Raw genomic sequence first — 19106 nt, 5'->3', positions numbered from 1 at the left:
CGGGGCCGCGCTCCGCGGCGGTGCGAGGCCCCGCGGGGCCGCCGGGCTCCGGCAGTCGTCCCCGGGTGAGAGGGGAGCCTGAGCGTACCTGTCAGGCTTTGGCAGCCCGGCCCTCGCTACCCGGCTGCCCTTTTTTTGCATATGGGGAGTCCGGCAGGAAGAAAAGCTTCGTGCCTTGCCTGGGGCGCTGCGGTTCTTCGGTTACAGTCGGTATGGGCTCGGAGGTTACCGGCGGCCTGGGTAGACCTCGCCGCTCCCCGGGTTTCTGCCCTGCCCTTTGCCAACACTTCAGCGGGTGCCCGAGAGGCAGATTTATGCTCCCTTTGCTGACGGGGAGTCCTCCTATGGCAGCAGCGTCCAGAGGCACCTTTGCCTAGCCTAAAGGGTAGAAAGTAACTTAAGATTTTGTCCAGCTCTCTGGTTCCTTTGGCAGCCTTTAAAGTAGGCAATGCTTCCTTGCCAGCGTAGAAGGAGGTGGCCCTGTACTGCTACTTTGCTTCCCTTGCCGCCTTCTTGCTTGTTGTCTGTGCGCCCGCCTTCTAGAGGAAAAAAAACCAAAACCGAAAGAAAACAACAAAAAACTGACGGTACTTCTTTCGGGAAGACATCCCTGAACTGGGCTTCTCTGTCTGATGGTTTTGCGTTATTGTTGATACTTTTGGTATTTTTATTTGGTTGGTTTTAGCGTTGCAGTTCCTTTCTTTTTAAGTTTAATTCAGAAAGACGTGTGAGAATGGAACTTGGAGGAAAGAGAGGTCCTTGATCACTGGTAGAAAATCCTTTTCTTGTGGGTTCTAAGGGTAAAATGCAATATGCAACTGTTGTGACCAAGAGTGAGGTTTGAAGTGCCATCTTAAAAAGGAAGAGAAGGGAAAAAAAGGTGTTTTCTTCTTTTTAAGCATTGAAGTTATTGAAGTAACAGTTGTATTTAAAAAGGGTTCTGGACAGTGCAGTTTTTTCTTCTACAAATACAGTGCTTTAAGGAGCAATCTTAACCCTAGTATGATCTGTACTTGCAAGATTTTCTGATACTGTTTTCAGAAAGGAAGAAAACTTTCATTTTTTTATTTGAGCTGAAACTCTGGTAGTGTGTAATTCACCTTTATGTGGTTGGGCTTTGAGAGCACAGAGGATTGCCAGTGATTTGAGCCTGGAATTTCACTGAGCTCTGATATGGTTACGGTGCCATGAATCAAGAAAAACATCCCCTCAGCGAGAGGCAATCATTTTCACTCAAGGTGCATCTGAGACTTCCCCAGCACTCTGTCACAGCAACCTCTGAGTCATGCAGATGTTCTTGATCTGAATGCAACTTTTGAGTCCAGCGCCTGGACAGAGGAATAGGCCTCCGCCAAGTCAGCTTGACTTCAGCTGTAGTGTAGAAAACCATTTTATTTTGTTTTCTGGTGTATGGTGAATAGAACTGCCCGCTAGAAGAAAAAGGGAGACCAGGACTGCTGTACTGGTTTCCTTTTACGTGGCGATTTTACACCCATTGCATAGGTTAGGCTGGCTGAAGTGAACAGCCCCATGGAGGCAGGGTGTGGTGAGTGATCTCTTGGATATGCTCAGCTGACTGGATTTATTTTGGACTAGACAGGGCAAGGGTTTGGACAGTGTGCTGTAAGGAGCAGTGTTGCCAGGGATGACAAAGCCTAGCCGGATCCTTGCCATCAGTTCCTGGTCCTCTTGCCATGGAATTTTTGCTGGTGATTTTGACAGGAATGGGCCAGTTCTCCGCATCCTTGCTGTAGGCCTTTGCTATTAGAAAAGCATGACGATTGTGCTGTCTGGCTGATAGCTTTGGCTGCCCTTTCTTATCGTGTTGGATGTTCTGTTGCTCTGCCTTTGTGTATATTCCACCTCGGGAGGAAGTATAGGATACTAATACCAGGCCGTAGCTAGCAGCCTGGCTGAGAGGTAAGCTTGATTCTGCTTTGCCCTTTGAAACCTCGTGACTGGACCTCAGTTACATGTGGCCAACTCCTCTCCTTATCAGCAGCTCGCTTCTGTTGCGTGATAGTGGTGACTTCTAGGGAAAAAGAATGGAGCCTGTTTGGTTTTTTTATAAGGAAGATGTTTTTCCCATGTAATTCTCTCACAGCTTTATAGCTGAGCTCTTTTCAGTGGGACAGGCAGATCAAATTCTTTGTCCCTGAAGAGATATTACGAGGGTGTGATGGTTTGCTGTTGATGATGTCATACTACCCATGCTCTGTGAGGTTTTTCTCTGCCCTTTCCCAGCTTTTTAAAGATTTTTTTCTGCGTTGGCAAATGTGAACATACTTGTCCTTGCTGCTACTGAGATGCAGAGCTGTTTCATAGGAAGAGAATAGAGCAAAATTATTAACAGAAAATCATTCTCAACGGTGTCAATTCAGAGAAGTGAGAAGCTGGAGGGAAGAGAGGACACTTCTAGGGATAAGTCTGGAATGTGAAGGTTGTTTGCTGGAACCTCTACTAGAACTAGGATTTTTTTGGCACAGATTTTGCCGGCTCAGCACAAAGTTGATCTTTCCAGGTCTGTGTGTGTTTATTTAATGTGATGTCTCTTGCGCAGCACAGCATACGGCAGTCGCAAAAGAAAAATCCCAGGTCAATGAGTATCTGTCAGCATGGATGAGTCAAAGGGAGGGTTTGTTAGCAGAGGGTGGGATGATCCCCTTACCCCTCAGAAGACCTGGGAAGAGTCTCAGCCTCTGAAAAGAAAGAAGAGTCTGTGGCTGACAGTCTTGAGCGGTTTGTGGGGAAGGTACTACTGAACTCTGAAAGCTCGACAGATGACACAGGCTGTGCTGATTCTTTCTGAGTTGTGAATCACCCAGAACCTCACAGGGAAAATACCTTCTGAGTCCTCTCATGGAGACTGTCAGTTTTTGCCATGCCAGCCAGGGCTAAAGTCAAACAGGGGGAATTTTTTTGAGATAAATCCTGGATTAACTATAGCACACAGACTGCTAGAGTGCTGTCTCTGGCAATGTGCATCTTGAAGATGCCAGAGATATTTTTTTGTTTTTGAATCTGTGTGTTGTCTGTGACCTTTTCTTTGGGGAGTGCCAGGAGAGGTGATAGGACCTTGTGTTTTTATTCAGGTCATAGCTAGTCAAGTGCCTTAAGGGTGAGGGTTGCTGTTTTAGGGTGAGGAGAGGATTTGCACAAGGTGATACATTGAATCAGGAGCAGGCTTAGTAAGGTAAATTGGGTCAAAACTCTAGTATATACTAAATCCTGATCTGAAGTACTGTGTGACATAGTCCACTTAAGCGTCCAAGGTGATTGTAGAACCAACAGAGGGATAAACTGCTGCTGGTATGGTTTCTGCCAAAGCCATTTGGCATGGGCATGAAGTTTTATGGATGGCAGAGCAGAGTTTCCCTTTAACTTCTGGAGGGACAGTTAATATCGCAGCAGTGTAGGGCCTGGGGGATGGACAGATGGTGGAAAACATGTGACTTCTCTCAGGGAAGGCAGTACAAAGAAGTTCCATCAGGGGAATGGGAAGTTCTGTCTTCTCATCTTTCTGAGAGACAGGAGAGGTGTAAGGTAGGGCAGGTGAAAGCACAGTGCCAAGATTCTTCTGATTCTGACCACAGCGCTCTGCTGCCTGAGAGTTTGACCTTAGGAAACCCATTACATAGGACTGTGTCTGGTTTTGGGTTTGTAAACTACCAGTGATGATGCTGATCCATGTCTGAGAAGGGCAATGCAATTGAGACTGGTGGATGTAAAGAAACTGGAGAACTTTATGCCAACAGGGTTTTAGGCACTGTCTTTTCACAGCCTTACTGTTGTGCTTAAAATCAGAATAGTTCTGGTGTCTTGCAGAGGGTTAGGAGAAAAATGCTGAATCTTGGCTTTTGACAGTGTTGGTTTTGGAAGATAAAGAGGCTGTACAGTCCCTTTAGGTAGAAGTATGTGAGGCTTTCTCTGCTCTCAGACTGCAGGGTTGGGAACAGCAGTAGGTTTTAGGTAGGGGCCTTCATTTTCTCTTTGCAGTAGTTGAAATAAAATCATTGATTAACTTCTTGATCTTGGGAGCTAGAATGATAATTAATGTTCTGGTATAGCAGGGTTTCTGTCTCCATCTGATGATGCCATATGTTGCTGCTGAGTCTTGATTTCTTCTGTGAATCTGCCAAAGCTCAGAAAAATCACAAAATTTAATCCAACATAGTATTACACTATTTTGAAGGTGCTTGTTACTCTGATACAAGATAGTGTTTTTTGTACTGTTCACCCTAATGGCTATGTACATAGTAAGTGCAGGTGGCATTTCATTGTGTAATGCAGTCTTTCAGATAATGATAATTTGCTGTAACAAGCAGGAAGCAGTTGTGCAGGGGCCTAATGGCAGGGATGTGTTTTTTTAGCTCTGACTCACAGCTGATTTAATGTTGCTTTTTGTCTCTGCTGTGGTTGCCTTGTGCTGTGTTTGACCTGGACCAGAAGGAAGGCAGGATGTTCCAGTCAGTGATGTCTGTGAGATTCTCCGCGTCTGACAACATCACGCATTCGACTGCCCTGGTGACAGCACTGGATAATGTGACAACTTTGTCCCCGACAACAACGCAGGCAATTAATGACACCAACATCACTGTGCCGCACAAGTGCCTGTTGTTGCTCTATGAGGACATTGGGAAGTCCAGGTGAGACGGAGGAAATGGGACCACGGTCTGACCCTGGGCCAGGGGAAGGAGCTTGCTTTCTCAGAGTTTGGTTGAGAAGGGACTGGGGCTGGTGCCTTCCCTTCTAGATGTTGAAGAACAGGAAAAAACCTGTTTTATTTACTTTTTGCAGAGTCCGCTACTGGGATCTTCTGCTCCTGGTTCCCAATGTGCTTTTCTTTATGTTTCTTCTCTGGAAGCTACCCTCTGCCAGGGCCAAAATCCGGGTCACTTCCAGCCCAATCTTCACTACATTCTACATACTAGTGAGTACCGCTCTGTGCTTTTGAACTGATGAGTGAGTGTTTTTTTTTATTACCACTCATGAACAATATCACTGAACTAGTGGAGAGAGAGCCTAGACCAGATCTCACAGGGATAAAATCTATTTTTAGTTGAAGATGTACTACAAGAAGTAGACAGATATTTTTTTTTCACTGTCTGAATTCTGCTTTTCACAGATTCTTGGACCATACCTGCTGGATTTGAGTGGATTTTGTTCTCCTGTGGTGATTTTTTTTTTTCTTTTCCTTTTTTCTTTTGTTGCTTTGTTGTCTTGGAATCTAGTATCTTACACTTTCCTTGCTCCTTGCAGTAAGTAGCATGTGACACAAAACCAGCTTCTCACTGAGGTAGTGAAAGTGAAACACTGGAGAATAATTTCTGTGAAGCTGTTGAAAAGCTCGGTCATCTGCCGTAGAAAATAGTGATGTGACAGGGTTCTGATTAGTCTGGGAATGTAGAAACCCAAACCCCTTAGTTTCTTTCCCATCATAGCAAAGTGGTGGCTGACTTGATGATGTTCTTGATACTACTTAAGGTGGAAACAGAATATACAGGCAGTACAGTTACAGTTCTCAAACATCTAAGTTCTTGTGTGTTCTCTTCTGCCCAGTTTGAAAAGGCACAGGCAACTTTTGATCACATTAAGGTAGTCTTGTTAGTAATCTCTGAACATCATACCTATTAACTGTGATACTGCTCACAGGGCATGGTAAATACACCTAAGGACCTACCTGAATTCGTTTACAAGTACCATTCAGAAGCTTTATCGTAGATGCTTTTTGAGATCTTGCCTTGCCTCAGTGTGTAGCATAATGTGCTGGCTTTTCTTCAGTTAGATTAGTACAGGTTGTAGAAGTAAATGTGTGTTCGAATTGGGTTAGATGGGAGGCATCCTTCTTTGGGCTGCATATGGGTACTGGCATGGCAAAACCCAAGCAGCATCAAAACCAAATCTGAGCTAGTAGCCTCAACTGAATCTTTGGTGGGAAGCCTTGTTAGCTCTGTCAGGCCTGGAGTGTGGGTACTGGGCTTGTGCACAGTTTTGGATAACCAAGTATGCACACAAATGCTCCAAACTTTTAAAAATACTACCAGCCATTTCCAGTCTGGATTTAAATCTTCTTTTATGCTTCCAGTAATGCACATGGCTCAGTAGGAAGGTCATGCAAAAGGCTTTGAAAAGCAAAACTCCTGATAAACCAAAGGGAAGAAAAAAGTGAACTGACTTTATGCTGTTGACTTTTTTGAAACAGAGTGAGAAATGGAAAGTGATGAAACAGCCTTAGAGGAAAATGCTTTCATTCAGTTTGATCTTCTAGAGTATGTTATTGGGAAATGAGCATGGAAGTGTGTTCTGTGAGCATTTCCTTTCAAACGGCTGTTTGTCATGTCTTGAAGGAATGCTTTCTTGTGGAGTCAGTGATTAAAGCAAAGTTAATAGGTTGTGAAGAGTCTCTGTCTACTTAGAGAGGAAGCAAAAAGGGTGTGTTTTCCTTTCCAATGAGTTGTTGCTGCTCTAGAACACCATTATACTCGGGGACCATTCTTTTTTGTCAGTGCTTTGTCCCAGAGTTTTCTACCCCAGGAGGGAGTGTTGTATTATTCTTCTTTCATGCCATTTGCATCCCATCTTCCTCTAAGGAGGAAATATTCAGCTGTAGGTGGCTTATTGGTCATTTCCATTCTCCAACCACCTTAGAATCATCTTGGACTCTTTTTGTTCTCTGATAGATTTAGCTGTCTCATACCTGCATCATTAGAATTAGCTGGTGACTTGGAGAATTTTATCTGGAAAAATCTGCTTTCTTAGAGGGTAAGTCTGCACAGCAGAGGGTAGGTATATCCAGCTGAGCCCTTAATTGCATTGTATGGCTGTGACAGCACAGGAGTTGGTAAATTAGCCTTGCTGAACTCCATGCTGTCATGCTTAAATGATATATGAACTGACTTGGGTATCTCTATGTTGCACTGTGCAGCAGGGTAAGATGTTTTAAAGCTGTTGGCTGCAGCTGACTTTTTTCCTCTGCATTCCTGAGCATTGTCAGTGTTGAGTGAGAGAACTGCAGATTTCAGTTTTATCACAGATCTGAAATGTGGTAGTTGATATTGAGTAGCTTCTGTTATCTGATGTGATTGGTTTATTCAGCCATACCAAGCACTTGATCTTGTAATTTGGAGGGATATGGTTTTTTCTCTGGTTTTTCCCAGTGGACTGAAGGGTGGGAAGACTGTTTGCCTGTAAAGATACTGTTCTAAGGAGTGAATGAGACGTCTTCAGAGCTGTTTAATCTGACAGTTGAGGAAATTTGTTCTTCCTAAATTCTAAGCCAGTACTCCTACATCTAACAGGCCTGAGGAATCTTCTTCAGCAAATTGACTCTAATCTGCTACAGGAAATCCTTGGTACACATTATCAGGCTTGAAAGCTGACCTGGAAATGGTATTCCAAAAGGGTTTCTGGTCACTACTGCGTATGTGCCTTTTCACATGAGTTCACTTTTGGTATCTTTTTGTGTAGGTATTTGTGGTGGCTTTAGTTGGTATTGCCCGTGCTGTTGTCTCCATGACTGTGAGTGCCTCTGATGCTGCCACAGTTGCTGATAAGGTAGGTACAACACTGATTTTGGAGGCTCTGCTTTGTGCAGTTCTGATCACAGCAATCTGCTATGGCTTCCTTTTTATGTGCATACAAGAAGAATGTGTTGTTTTTGCAGTACTCATATCTGTGTGTACTATGGAATCCTGTGCTGATAGCTGTATCTAAATGATCACAACATCCAGGGCTGTAAAACAATGGACTTCCTAAAATAGACACACAAATAGTAGCAGCAAAACTTTCCTGTTGCAGGGATGGAATGACTCTGCTTTGCAAGAGCTAAACATTCAGATACCTTTAGTGGATAGGCAAGACCTGGCCTTTGTTAGTCTTGCAATATTTGAGTGGCTCTTTGAAAAATATTTAATTCTTTTGTATTGAAAGCAAATAAAACTGAATTCCCTTTTGAGACTGATGTCTGAACATCCTTGCAGCCACTCTGAGCGCAGGGTGAACTCTTAGCAAACAGGAAATAGCTTTGTACATGCTGTTCCTTTGTAGTCATTTGACTTGTAGCAGAATATTACCTAAACCAAAAAGCTCTGTAGTTCTTGAGCTGTTAGATGAAGATGAGCCACCCACAGACTACAGGTCTTCTGGCTTTATTCTTTAGGATCAGTGTGGTTCTTTTGCTTTTCCCTTTAATATTGCCTGTCAAAGCATTGTAATTCACTGCTGCTTGTGAGTGGCTGGATGTTTGTAGCATTTCCATTCGCCTTTGTTGAATAGATGTAGGTCCAGGACTTGAATAATGGTGAGAAGGTGCTTTTCTTCAGCTATCCTGGTGTTGCTGCTAAGTGCACCTTGCTGGGAAGTCATGCAGTAAGACAGATACTCTGTCAATTTTTCCTGTAAACACATGTTCTATCATGTCTATTATGTTTCTTTTGTTTTCTCTCATTCATATGTGTGTATACATATATATATATATATACTCACACACACTGTGTATTTTCTGAGATTAGAAGTGTCTCATCAAATGCCTCTTAAAATATTGTGTATCCTCAAGAGAAAGTGCCATTCAGTGTTCAGAGGAAAAGTATTAATAAGCCAGAATCTGGGTTCTTGTTCTAGGTTTGCCATTGATTTGTTGCATGACTACCTGGAAAGTTGTCTCACCTGCTGGTTTTTTTGGTCTTGTTTCACCAAATAAATCATGGGAATGAAAATAACAAGCTGGAAGTGGGGAGGGCTTTAGAGTTGAATTTACTTCAGATTTAGGGAGCAGTAGCTTTGGAGGAGTGCAGAATACTGAGTTTGTCCAGTCATAACTGTGCTGCAGAATCTACTGTGTTAAGAACTGGCCCTGTTTAATATACTTTTGAGGTAGTCTTTGGTTTGTGCTCCTTGGGAGTACAGCAGAAAGAACACATCCAAGACAAGTGACAGATCCTCAAGTGTGGCAAACCATGGTAACTTCCTCTCTCTGTAGTCATGCTATTTGCTTGCTCCCACACAACTGCTCTGTTTCACAAGCATGGACAGGGCTTGGAGCAAGCATATAATTAGTATCCCTACAAAGCATGAGGAGGGTTTGTGGAAATGACCTGCTTCATTCAGAGGCTGCCATCTCCTGGAGCAGAGAGTGGAGTTTTGCTGTATTAATTTCCAGCTGGTTCCTGGCTCCATCTAATCATGCTTGTCTGGTTTCTGTTATCCCTCAGATCCTGTGGGAGATCACAAGGTTCTTCCTTCTGGCGATTGAACTCAGTGTGGTGATTCTAGGCCTTGCCTTTGGTATGTGTCAGGAGGTTTTTGAGTGCTTTGAATGTTTCCTATTCCCTTTCTTTACACAGAGGCTGCATCTGTAAGTTTGTGGAGGTGCTGATTCTATAAAGTGAAGGAGCCCTAGAGTAAAAACAAAGGACAAATTGGGGATTTTTAATTAGAAATGGCTGAAAGCCTGATTATATTTGCAGATCTATGGCTTGTGCGATTTCAGGGTTTATATGTGCTTTATTTGTCCTGAATGCATGTGCTGCAGGTGTGTACAGCTTAGGTGAAGATGACTTACGCAAAGATCAACAGTCTGATTTTTGCTTCAACCCTGTTTTATTTAAGATGGTTCCTTTGGGGGTCCTTCTATCCCCTCCTTGGTTGGTTTGATTCCATCCTGGCTTCCTTCAAATGCTTTTAACTGCACCTGCAATCTGCAACTCTACTTTTTTCAGTTGTACAAGCGAAAATGCTGTTTGGAGCACCTCTTCCTGAGGGTCAGAGGTAGAGGAGAGGGATTGGTAGGCATCACTGTTGCATCTGCCAGTGGGACATCTGAGCACTAGCTCTTTCATCTTTTGGGAGCTCATAGAATAATTTCGGTTGGAAGGAGCTTCTGGAGGCTGTCTGCTCCAGCATATTCCAGTGCAGATTTCTCTAAATTATGTAAGCCCTTCTCCCCTGCTCTCACCCACTCGCCCATCAACTTTTTTTCCTGAGAAGAAACATTACAACATCTCAATGTACATGATACTGGATTAATTCCTGACTTTTTTTTTTTTTTTTGGTAACCCCAGTGGAAGGACTTAGTTACTTTCTCTATATTAGTATGGGCAAGAGGAAAGCAAATTAAAACCTGTTGTTTTGTTAAGTATTACTTTGTCTGTGAAAGGCTCAACTCCAAACAGCGAAGCAGTTTCTAGCAGTTAAGTGAGCTTTAACCTTCCCTTGAAGGCCTCTGGAAATAAAAATGTTTTCCTGTATTTGTTTTGGAGAGAAATTATTTTTACCAGGGCTGGGATCACATCCTAAGTCACTTCTGTATTCCTGAATTCCAGGTCACCTGGAGAGCAAGTCGAGTGTGAAACGTGTTCTGGCAATTACTACAGTCCTGTCTCTGGCATATTCTGTCACCCAGGTGAGTACAATGGAGCAGAAGATTTAGTCTTTGCAAAAGAGGGGATTTTGCTTGGAGTTAGGCAGCTAGGTGTGGGACTCCTATCTGGAAAGTCGCAGCTTTGCTCTTTGGATGAGGTTCTGGGGGAAGACTGGATGCTTGTCACCATGTATGAGGATCCCCAGAGCATACACCAGACCGTATCTTCCTGTCCTCTTTATGGCGTGAACAGCTCAGCCAAGGTGAAGAAATGAAATGAGGTTTAGATGGATTGCCTTGTTTAGTGAATCTTGGAACAGTAGTGAGAGTTTTTTCACACCTGAGCCACAAGTTCTGAATCTAGCCTCAAGTGCCATGAAAACTAGATGGAAAGACCTGAGGTGTGCTTACCAGATAAGGGCAGTGCAGTGGGCCTCTTGTCTCCTGACTCTGAGAGCTGAGAGCTCTTGCTTCCCTTCAAACTAGCAGCCGGCTTGCTAGCTCAGCTTATTAGCTGTGTCTCCATCTCTCTGAACAATGCAGTATGTGTCTGGGTTTATTCTCCTCCTTGGTATGTACGTGGTCAGCCCTGTGTCTCTGTACTTGTGGCAGTGGCAGAATAACACACAGATCTTTGTTCCATGACCAGGCTCTTGCTTGTGGAGGCAGTGAGCTGATCATTACCACATGATAAAGCTGGAGGCGCCTCGTTAATATCAAGTGGTTGAGCTGTATCTGGGTTCAGTAGTGCTTACAAGCACTTTTCTCTCTCCACTGTCTGTATGGTAGCTTCTGTTCAATCCATTTTTCAAGAATTCAAGTGAATGAGACTGTCCTTTCCCAACTCTTGCACAAGTGGGGGCTTTTATATTCTGGATGTTTCAGCAGGAAAGGTCTACTTTAGAGGTAGAAATGGAACTCAAGTCTATTTCAGACAACTGCTTGCATCCCCTATCCTTTCAGTCTCTCTTCTGGAACGTCATTGATGCTGGTTTCCTTTAGATGCAGATTCCTGCCACTTTTTTCCCCTCACTTCTTGTCTTCAGTTTTTTCTTCTTTTCTTGTGTGAGCTTAACTTGGCCTAAGCAGGGCATTGGTTGGGTCTTAGGTGGCAGGGACAGCTGTTGTCTGAACTTCTTTAAATACAGTCTCCCTTGTCCAGACACACCACTCTAGTGAGGGTGCTGCCTATAACAGAATCATGTTGGTGCTACTTCTGTCCTAGGGCACTCTGGAAATCCTGTACCCTGATGCCCACCTCTCAGCAGAAGACTTCAATATCTATGGCCATGGAGGGAGACACTTCTGGCTTGCCAGCTCCTGTTTCTTCTTTCTGGTAAGTATTGGGCATGTGTTATGAACTCTGATAGCTTCTTTGTATTTTCTAAATGGGGTAAGGAAGATGATTTGTGTGTAATAAGGCCTAGTTCCTTCTACTGCCTGATACAGTGCAACATTGATGCTTCTCATGAGGCAGGGAAGCTGAAGCAATAAAGGTGTGGTGGGAGTGGCGTAAACTGTGGCAGCTGAATTCCAGCTGAACTTAGATGTTCTTCACTGCCTTGTTTATCAGTGACCAGCCTTTTTGTGCTGCTGGGGGTGAGGTGTGGGGCCTTTGCCATCTGCACTGGGTTTAATATCAGAGGGTCTGTGCCTCTGTCCTGAGACATCTAGGGAATGTGTGACACCACACACCACCCCTGCTGAGATTGTTGAGTTCAGTTGCTGAGCAGCTGTGGAACAGTTCTTTTTCTCAACAGGTCTATTCCTTGGTGGTGATTCTTCCAAAAACTCCTTTGAAAGACCGGATTTCTTTGCCCTGTAAGTGACTGTGGTGTGTTCATAGTGTAGATGGAGACATTGACAGGATAAAACATAGGTGGGAGTAAGAGGTTCCTGTATGTGGTTGTGCTGCAGATACATCCCCTCTGTCTCAGGGTACAGATACATGGCAAAGGACTGATAAGTTATCCCTGGACAAATAGTATGTTGTGCCTTTCGGAGAGCAGAGTAAGAGCAATTACATTGCTCCTTCAGTAGCTAAACAATTACATTAAGAAAACAAGATCTACTGCTCAATTAATGATACAGATGTAATGTAAATATATAATCTTCAGAGCCATGAGAAATGGCTTCTTAATAGTGGCTTCCTCTGAAATGCATGTATGATGTTAAAGTGTACATGCTGGTCATCCCCAGGAAAGGAAGGCTAATTGGGAGCTGCTTAATTTTTATCTGGGCATTTACTTTATTAAGATGCTTCTCTGTTTTTTCTCTTTGTTACAGAATATCTGCAGTTCTTGAGTAGGGAGAGAAGCTGTAACTAAGATAATTGCATTGGGCTGTTCTCTCTCTAAGTAGTGTTGGCATCTATGTGTGGCTACCCTGAGGGAGTGGATATGTGTGGCACATGCCACAAGCAGGTGGTCCTGGGCCTCGTCTGCCTAGTGTCCAGCATACCCAGCTGCTCCTGTCCAGGTCTCCTGAGCAGTTTTGTTAGTGCTGTACATTGGAAGGGCACAGCTTCTGCTTCAGCTGGGGGTTTTTTGTTTGTTTTTCTTAGGTTCAGTTATGTGACTGACACTGTTTCAAGATGCTTGCCTATAAAATGTTTGCATGTGTTGCCATGACCATGTGTTTTCAAAACCCATCTTGTGTGTGTGTGTATAATATACAGGAGGTTATGGTTTAGTCCACTATACCTCCATCAGTCCTGCCAGCATGGGACAGGAAAATGCAGTCTTAATTCTTCAGGAGCTCTTTAGCAGACAAGATGGTGAGATGCATCTGTTGGGTTTGCCATCTCCATCAAACAGATTTGGACCAGACTGGTGCATATGAGGTTGAGCTTCATCTGTGTCCATGTCTTTCCCACAGCCAGGAAGAGTTTTTATGTTTATGCTGGAATCCTGGCGCTGCTGAACCTGGTGCAGGGCCTGGGCAGTGCCCTCCTCTGTGTGGATATCATAGAAGGACTATGGTATGTATTGCTGGGGGAGGAGGCCTGCAGCCCAGTTTCTCATGTTGCATTTTAGTGTCCTTCAACACTGCCTCTCCCAAGAAAACAAACTTGTGCTGTGTTCCTAAGAAGGAGTAAAGCTCTTGGTTCTGTTCTGTGCCGAAAGACCTCTAAGTGGTCAGGAAACGCATGGTGGAGAGGTCTGTGGAGCTGCATGCTCTGCAGTGGTCTTGAGGTAGTGAGTGAGAGTAATAGCTTGAGTCTGCTGATGCCTGGCCATTGGCTCATGTTTCGTAGGTAATAAGGGAGGAATGCTAGAAATGGCATGGAGATAATCCTTACTTATGTCTGGAGTCTTGTTCTGCAGGGATCAGTGTCATTTCTGAGTCAAAATTGGGAGCATTGAGGCTGTGCTCTTGGTCAGACCTTGGGTCTTGGCAATGTTCCCTCTGAGTGTCTTGGAGCAGTGACACATGTTGATGGCAATGACTGTTACTTTGCATCAGTTTGAATTTGTTTAGCACAAGACTTTTACTGTCTTTTGCTTGGACACTCTGGAGGGAAATTGGATTATTCTGGGGGGATGTGACTGGTGTTCTCCAGCCATATTGTGCTTGAGTGCTAAATTCCTTCATGTTCCCTTTTGCTGTTGACAGCTGTGTTGATGCTACCACGTTCCTTTACTTCAGCTTCTTTGCACCTCTCATCTATGTGGCATTCCTGAAAGGCTTCTTTGGGTGAGTAGCCAGGAACAGGAGTTTATATTGCCATTTAATTGTTTTGCACTCAAGTTTTCCCCATCTGTAGAATAAAGGCATTGGCTAGAATGCCAGTTAGGGAAACAGTTTTTAATTTCTGGCCTTGAAGTTTTTCTTGTGTGACCTAGGGCTGCTTGCTTCTATCCAAGACTCCTCTGTACGCGAAGTAGAGCTGATAGCTATATTTCTCTCAAACATTTAGGAGGATGACTTCTTTGTTGTCTGCATCCTGTTTAGTACAAAGTTTTTCTGCTGAAGTTAACTAAATGGTTAGTGAGGGATTGAGTCCTGGAAGGTTAAATGGTCTTCTGGGTGGGTTTTGGGACAGGTTTGTAGAAAGGATCTAGGGGTTAGGTAACTCTTTGGCTGAGGACGACTCTACAATGGGCCCAAGAGTCACCAGTTAAAAGCACTTGGGAGTGTGATTCCTGGGTCCGGATTGCCACCGTGTGGCTACTCAGAGGAGATGCATCTTGGTCAGAAAAACCGGGTGTTTTAGTGTAGGCTTTAGCTTTTTTTGTCCATAAGCAAGAAACAGCAGTCTTTAAAATAACTAAGAACATAAAGTACTCCTGAAATATCAAAATGTGCCTCTGCTGCCTTCTGAAATCAGAAGGGAACAGTGTCTGGAGTTAGAGATGGAAACTGCCGATTCACAAGTGTTTGTTATTTTGGTTTTCCTGATGCACACAGGTGGAACTTGAGGTGGACTCCTGTTCTGTTGGTTTCAGTAACCAGGCTACTGTGGAGTCCAGTGGTGTTTGGATGCTGTTGCCCTCAGTAATTCAGAATTCCCAAAGATGAGAACACCTTTCCCACACTAGAGTCAAGATTCTGCCATTTTTATTTCTCTTAGGTGACTTAATCCAAAACTACATTTAGCATTACTTTGTGGCAATTTACTTTGCTAGGTATATTTCAGGACTGAAAGCTAGTGTGAAGAGTTTTTAGGGTCTGAATACATAATTTCTTAGTGCTGCTGAGTTTCAGTTAAGGATAAGTGGCTGTGATACTACATTGCTTAAGCATGTATTTTAAATCTTTAATCACTCCAGGTCTGAACCGAAGATCCTTTTCTCCTACAAATGTCAGGTGGATGAACCTGAGGATGTGGATGTGCACCTACCCCACCCTTATGCCGTTGCCAAGAAGGAAGGAATGGATTCTGGGTTCTACTCGAGCACTCAGATTGACACCACAGCCTACCTGGATGATGTGGCCTCTATGCCGTATCATGTGGGCAGCATCAACAGCATGGACAGTGACCGCTGGAAAGCCATCAATGCCTAAGGCAGAGCTACCCACTTCATATGATGCCTCCTTACTTTCCTTCCAAACTCCCTGATACCACAGCTGTTAGGATGTCCATTGGAAATCTGTCCTTGGCTATCTGCCATGGCTTTCCTCTCTTCCTTAGGATTTCCGAAACCTATTGTGGAATTAAGTTGGCAGCCCAAATCCTGTTGGAAAGAACATTTTCTGTCGCTACCTGAGAACAATGTAGAACAGTTTTGTTCATAAACGTATAAACACTGAATCTTCCTGATCCTCCATGTTCCAGATGTGAATGTGACCCAGAAGACAGGCTTGACTGGCACCTCTTTCTTTTCAATGACTGAAAGCACTTGTCTGCCAATTAGGGGAATGGCGTTTAGGGATGACGGTCTTGATTTAACTGCTGTATTGTACATATATAGAAAGAGTTTGGTGGTTGAAACCAAAGATAGTCTTCCTGGGCTTTTTCAAGCAGCATGGTTGCCTGGGTCTTGTTATAATGCGACAGCATAGGTGGTGACAGCAGTGTCTGAAGAGCGAAGCTGGTCAGCTGGGCTCATCTCTGGTTTCAGCTAATACTGTTGAAAATCATAAACTGCAATTGCTAGGGGTTAAAAGGAGTGTTCCGAGTGTGTGGGGAGGAGAAGAGAGGTATGAAGAGGAATGAACTGTTCTTTGTGCCCTGGGAGCATTTTGGGGGGCTAGTAGCTAGCAGTATGGATGTGAACTGACTGAACAATAGGGAGGCAGAAGGACAGACAGTGCTGCTGTCTAGCTGAGCTGAAATAGCTGTGAAACAGTCTATGGAGGCTGTACGACTGTGCATCTGAGCTCACAGGAAAATCTAAGTAACAACACTGAATCAGGGCTGAGTTTCAAGAATAAAACCTGTGAGGTAGGTGCATTCTCCATCTGCACCCTGCTTCATGGCTATGGCTCTGGCAGGGTCTTGGTGAGTGCTGTGAAGGAGGAAGCTGACTCTGCAGATGAAGGCTCCAGAGACGCTCAGGTGCTTGAGGCAGAGCAGAAGCCCATGATGAGTCCGAGCTGTCAGTATTTAGTGACTGGAACCTCTCAAACACCATAGGCATGCTAGAATCAAGCTGGCTGGTGTTCTAAGTTGGGAGGCAAGTGGGAGATGGATGGGTTTCTCTGGCAGTGTCCTTCTCTTACGTTTCAGTTCAGATCCCCAGACTTCTGCTAGACTGAATAGGTTTTATGGCTCAATAGTTTGAAGATACTTAATGTGCATGTGGAGTGTGATGCATTTAAAGACTATCTGGAACTTCTTATTAACCTCTTCTGTGCCGGAAAAGGGACTACTGTTGTCCAAGCTGTCTGGCATGTGGTTTCAAGGGCTTGTGTTCCAGTCCAGGGACTGTTCAGCCGAAAGCTGCATCAGGCTGGTTTCTGGGACATACTGTGCTCTCCAAGGATGAAGAGGTGTATTCCTCTAGCTTAGGGGGTGCTTTCCTACCTGAGTCCTCCAGGTAGGTGGAAGTCTGCTATAAGCAATAGCAACTTTCCAGTAAGGATGATAGAAAGAGGGAATTTGAAACATTTGGGGACTGTGTGAATCTTTGCCCCAACTCACTGCTGTTCCTGAAGAATATTGAAGTAAGAGTTTCTGGGAAGTAGTCATGCAGGGTGCAGCGTGGAGGTGTTAGTTTGGATCATGAGCAGGTAGAGGAAAGCATTTGCTACCAGGTGTTCCCACCATAGGGAAAGAAAGTTCGGGTAAGAACACGAAGTTCAAATTGGTTGCCAAAACTATGCAGGCCCTTTGCTTATCTTTTTTTGTTAATGAGCAATGCAGCCTCTCTGTTCCGCCTGCGGACTTTGCCCTGCAGGTGTCTAAGTAGCACTGGCACCTTGAAAACAAACCCCCCCCCCCCTTTTTTTTTTTTAAATTTACTTTTGAGGAAAAAATGCTTAAGTTTTGTCTATGTGCGAGAGCTGAATTGTCTCATGTAACTCAACAGCCTTTCACATTTCCCCTCTGTGCAATGACTATGCAAAGGCTGGACAAGCAATTGGCCAAGTCAGCCCTTGCCACATTAGAGAAGTGTTCCATGCTCCTCCTGTCACTTGCTGTGAATTGGCCTGAGCCACGCTTGTTTGCTTACTCTAAAAGGGATGGATGACGTGGTGCCTGAATTTCCCTGCTGCTGCTCCTAATGCTGCTTACAACACTGATCCCGAGCTGCTGTTAGAAAGCGTGGGGAAACCTGCAAAGCTTCCCTGGAGTTGGTGAGCCTTGAACAGAGCCAAGAGATGTGAAGGTCTTAAAGCAGTTGAGAAATAAAGGAGCAACTGCTTTTCTGTCCCAAGGAGTATTTGCTGACTCTCAACACCCTGACCGAGAGGAACTTACCTGCCCTCCTTGGTGATGTGAAGAGCAGGTTATGAGTTTGCCTTTTTATCAGCTGAATTCAGTGCTGAAGGATCACCTGTGCAGGTGGTCGACATGTCCATCCTGTCCTTTGCTGGCAGGACTCCAGTATTTCTGGAGTGCCCCATGTTCTGCTGCTGAGGAGCTTCTGCGCTAGGTCATGGACTGACCTTCCTCCTGTTGTATTTTTATGTATATATAATGCTATGGGCCATATTCAAAATGGTCCTTGAGCAGAAGTGTGATATGTGTGGGGGGGTTAAAAAGAGAGAAAATAATAGAATAAATGTATATTTTTGTTTGTAAGATAAAGAAATAAAATTGTTTGGCATAAATGGTCATACTTTCTTTCTCAAATGATCCATGTTATGGAGAAAAAATAACTTTCAGATTTTTTTTTTAAATCCCTAAACAAATATGGCAGATAATAATGGAATAACATGATGTCCTTTTGTCAGAGATGGATTTTTCCTTCTTGGAAGGCTATTACTAGGACAGCTGATGACTCTGCAGATTGGTCTCCAGGTCTAAATAATTGTCAGTGAAGCCTTTGACTCTTCTCTTGGTAACTAGATCTTGCTGTTCCTGGGCACGTCTAGCATCAGGGGTCTTTGCTATAGGATATCTTTGTTGCTTGGGAAAAGGCTTATGTGGAAGTTGGAATTGACTCTTGCTTATTTCTTGTTCTGAAATGAACCCTGTGTGTCAGAACTAGTTTTCTGGCTGCAGGGAGGACATGATAGCTGCTGAGTAATAGCTAAGCATGCTGGCAGTAATCAGCACCCATCAGGTTCTCTTTGGTGGGGGTTTACAGGCTGGGGAAGTGGGGTGAGCTTTGTCTCTACCTTGGGATTGGGTCCTGCCCTTGTGCAATAAAACCTTTTGGAGCTCCTTCCAGGCTCCGTGCAGAGAAACCTCTGGGTTTTGCCCTAGGAGGTGTTACCACTCTAGTTAACTCTGATGGCATCCTCTGCTCCTGTGTAGGTGGAGAGGACATTTAAATTGCTGTACAGCTCCTCCACCATTATCATGGCTGCTTCCACATCAGTGTCCTGCAGGTAGTGGGCCCTGGTGAGTGTCCTTAGGCTCTTGGAGAACACAGGAAGGCATGGCTGTAAGTGGGATGGGCAGTTTTGTTTGTCTTTGCCCACTCTCCCTCCTGGATCTTTGCAGGTGATGCCTGCCACTTGACTGGAGTTACACCTGAAAAAGGCCTAAGGAAGGGTGACAGGAATATTCAAAGTTACAGGAAGACTTTTGGAGGAGTAATTACATGGTTGAGAACACGCCAGCCTGGAAGAGCAACGGTGCAGGTCTGTGAAACCCTGAGAGGATAGAGGAGGTGAATAAGGAATGACTTCACGA

General features: G+C 44.3%; 1 protein-coding gene across 1 annotated transcript in view; it reads left to right on the top strand.

Moving 5' to 3' along the window:
- The window catches only part of TPRA1 (transmembrane protein, adipocyte asscociated 1), a 17550-nt gene extending 318 nt beyond the window's left edge, over positions 1–17232 (top strand). Inside the window, exons 2-11 of the mRNA XM_010571815.1 lie at positions 4439–4646; positions 4798–4930; positions 7468–7554; positions 9210–9282; positions 10320–10399; positions 11583–11693; positions 12118–12178; positions 13235–13337; positions 13973–14053; positions 15130–17232. Coding sequence (XP_010570117.1) covers positions 4459–4646; positions 4798–4930; positions 7468–7554; positions 9210–9282; positions 10320–10399; positions 11583–11693; positions 12118–12178; positions 13235–13337; positions 13973–14053; positions 15130–15364 — 1152 coding nt within the window. The 5' untranslated portion in view covers positions 4439–4458 and the 3' untranslated portion in view covers positions 15365–17232. The remainder of the gene's footprint in view (positions 1–4438; positions 4647–4797; positions 4931–7467; positions 7555–9209; positions 9283–10319; positions 10400–11582; positions 11694–12117; positions 12179–13234; positions 13338–13972; positions 14054–15129) is intronic.
- Positions 17233–19106: the final 1874 nt, after the last annotated feature.

The sequence above is a fragment of the Haliaeetus leucocephalus genome, unplaced genomic scaffold, assembly GCF_000737465.1.
Source record: "Haliaeetus leucocephalus isolate CR32 unplaced genomic scaffold, Haliaeetus_leucocephalus-4.0 Scaffold2, whole genome shotgun sequence".
Lineage (NCBI taxonomy): Eukaryota > Metazoa > Chordata > Aves > Accipitriformes > Accipitridae > Haliaeetus > Haliaeetus leucocephalus.
Note: the sequence above shows the minus strand (reverse complement) of the source record. Positions and strands in the feature narration are given on the sequence as shown.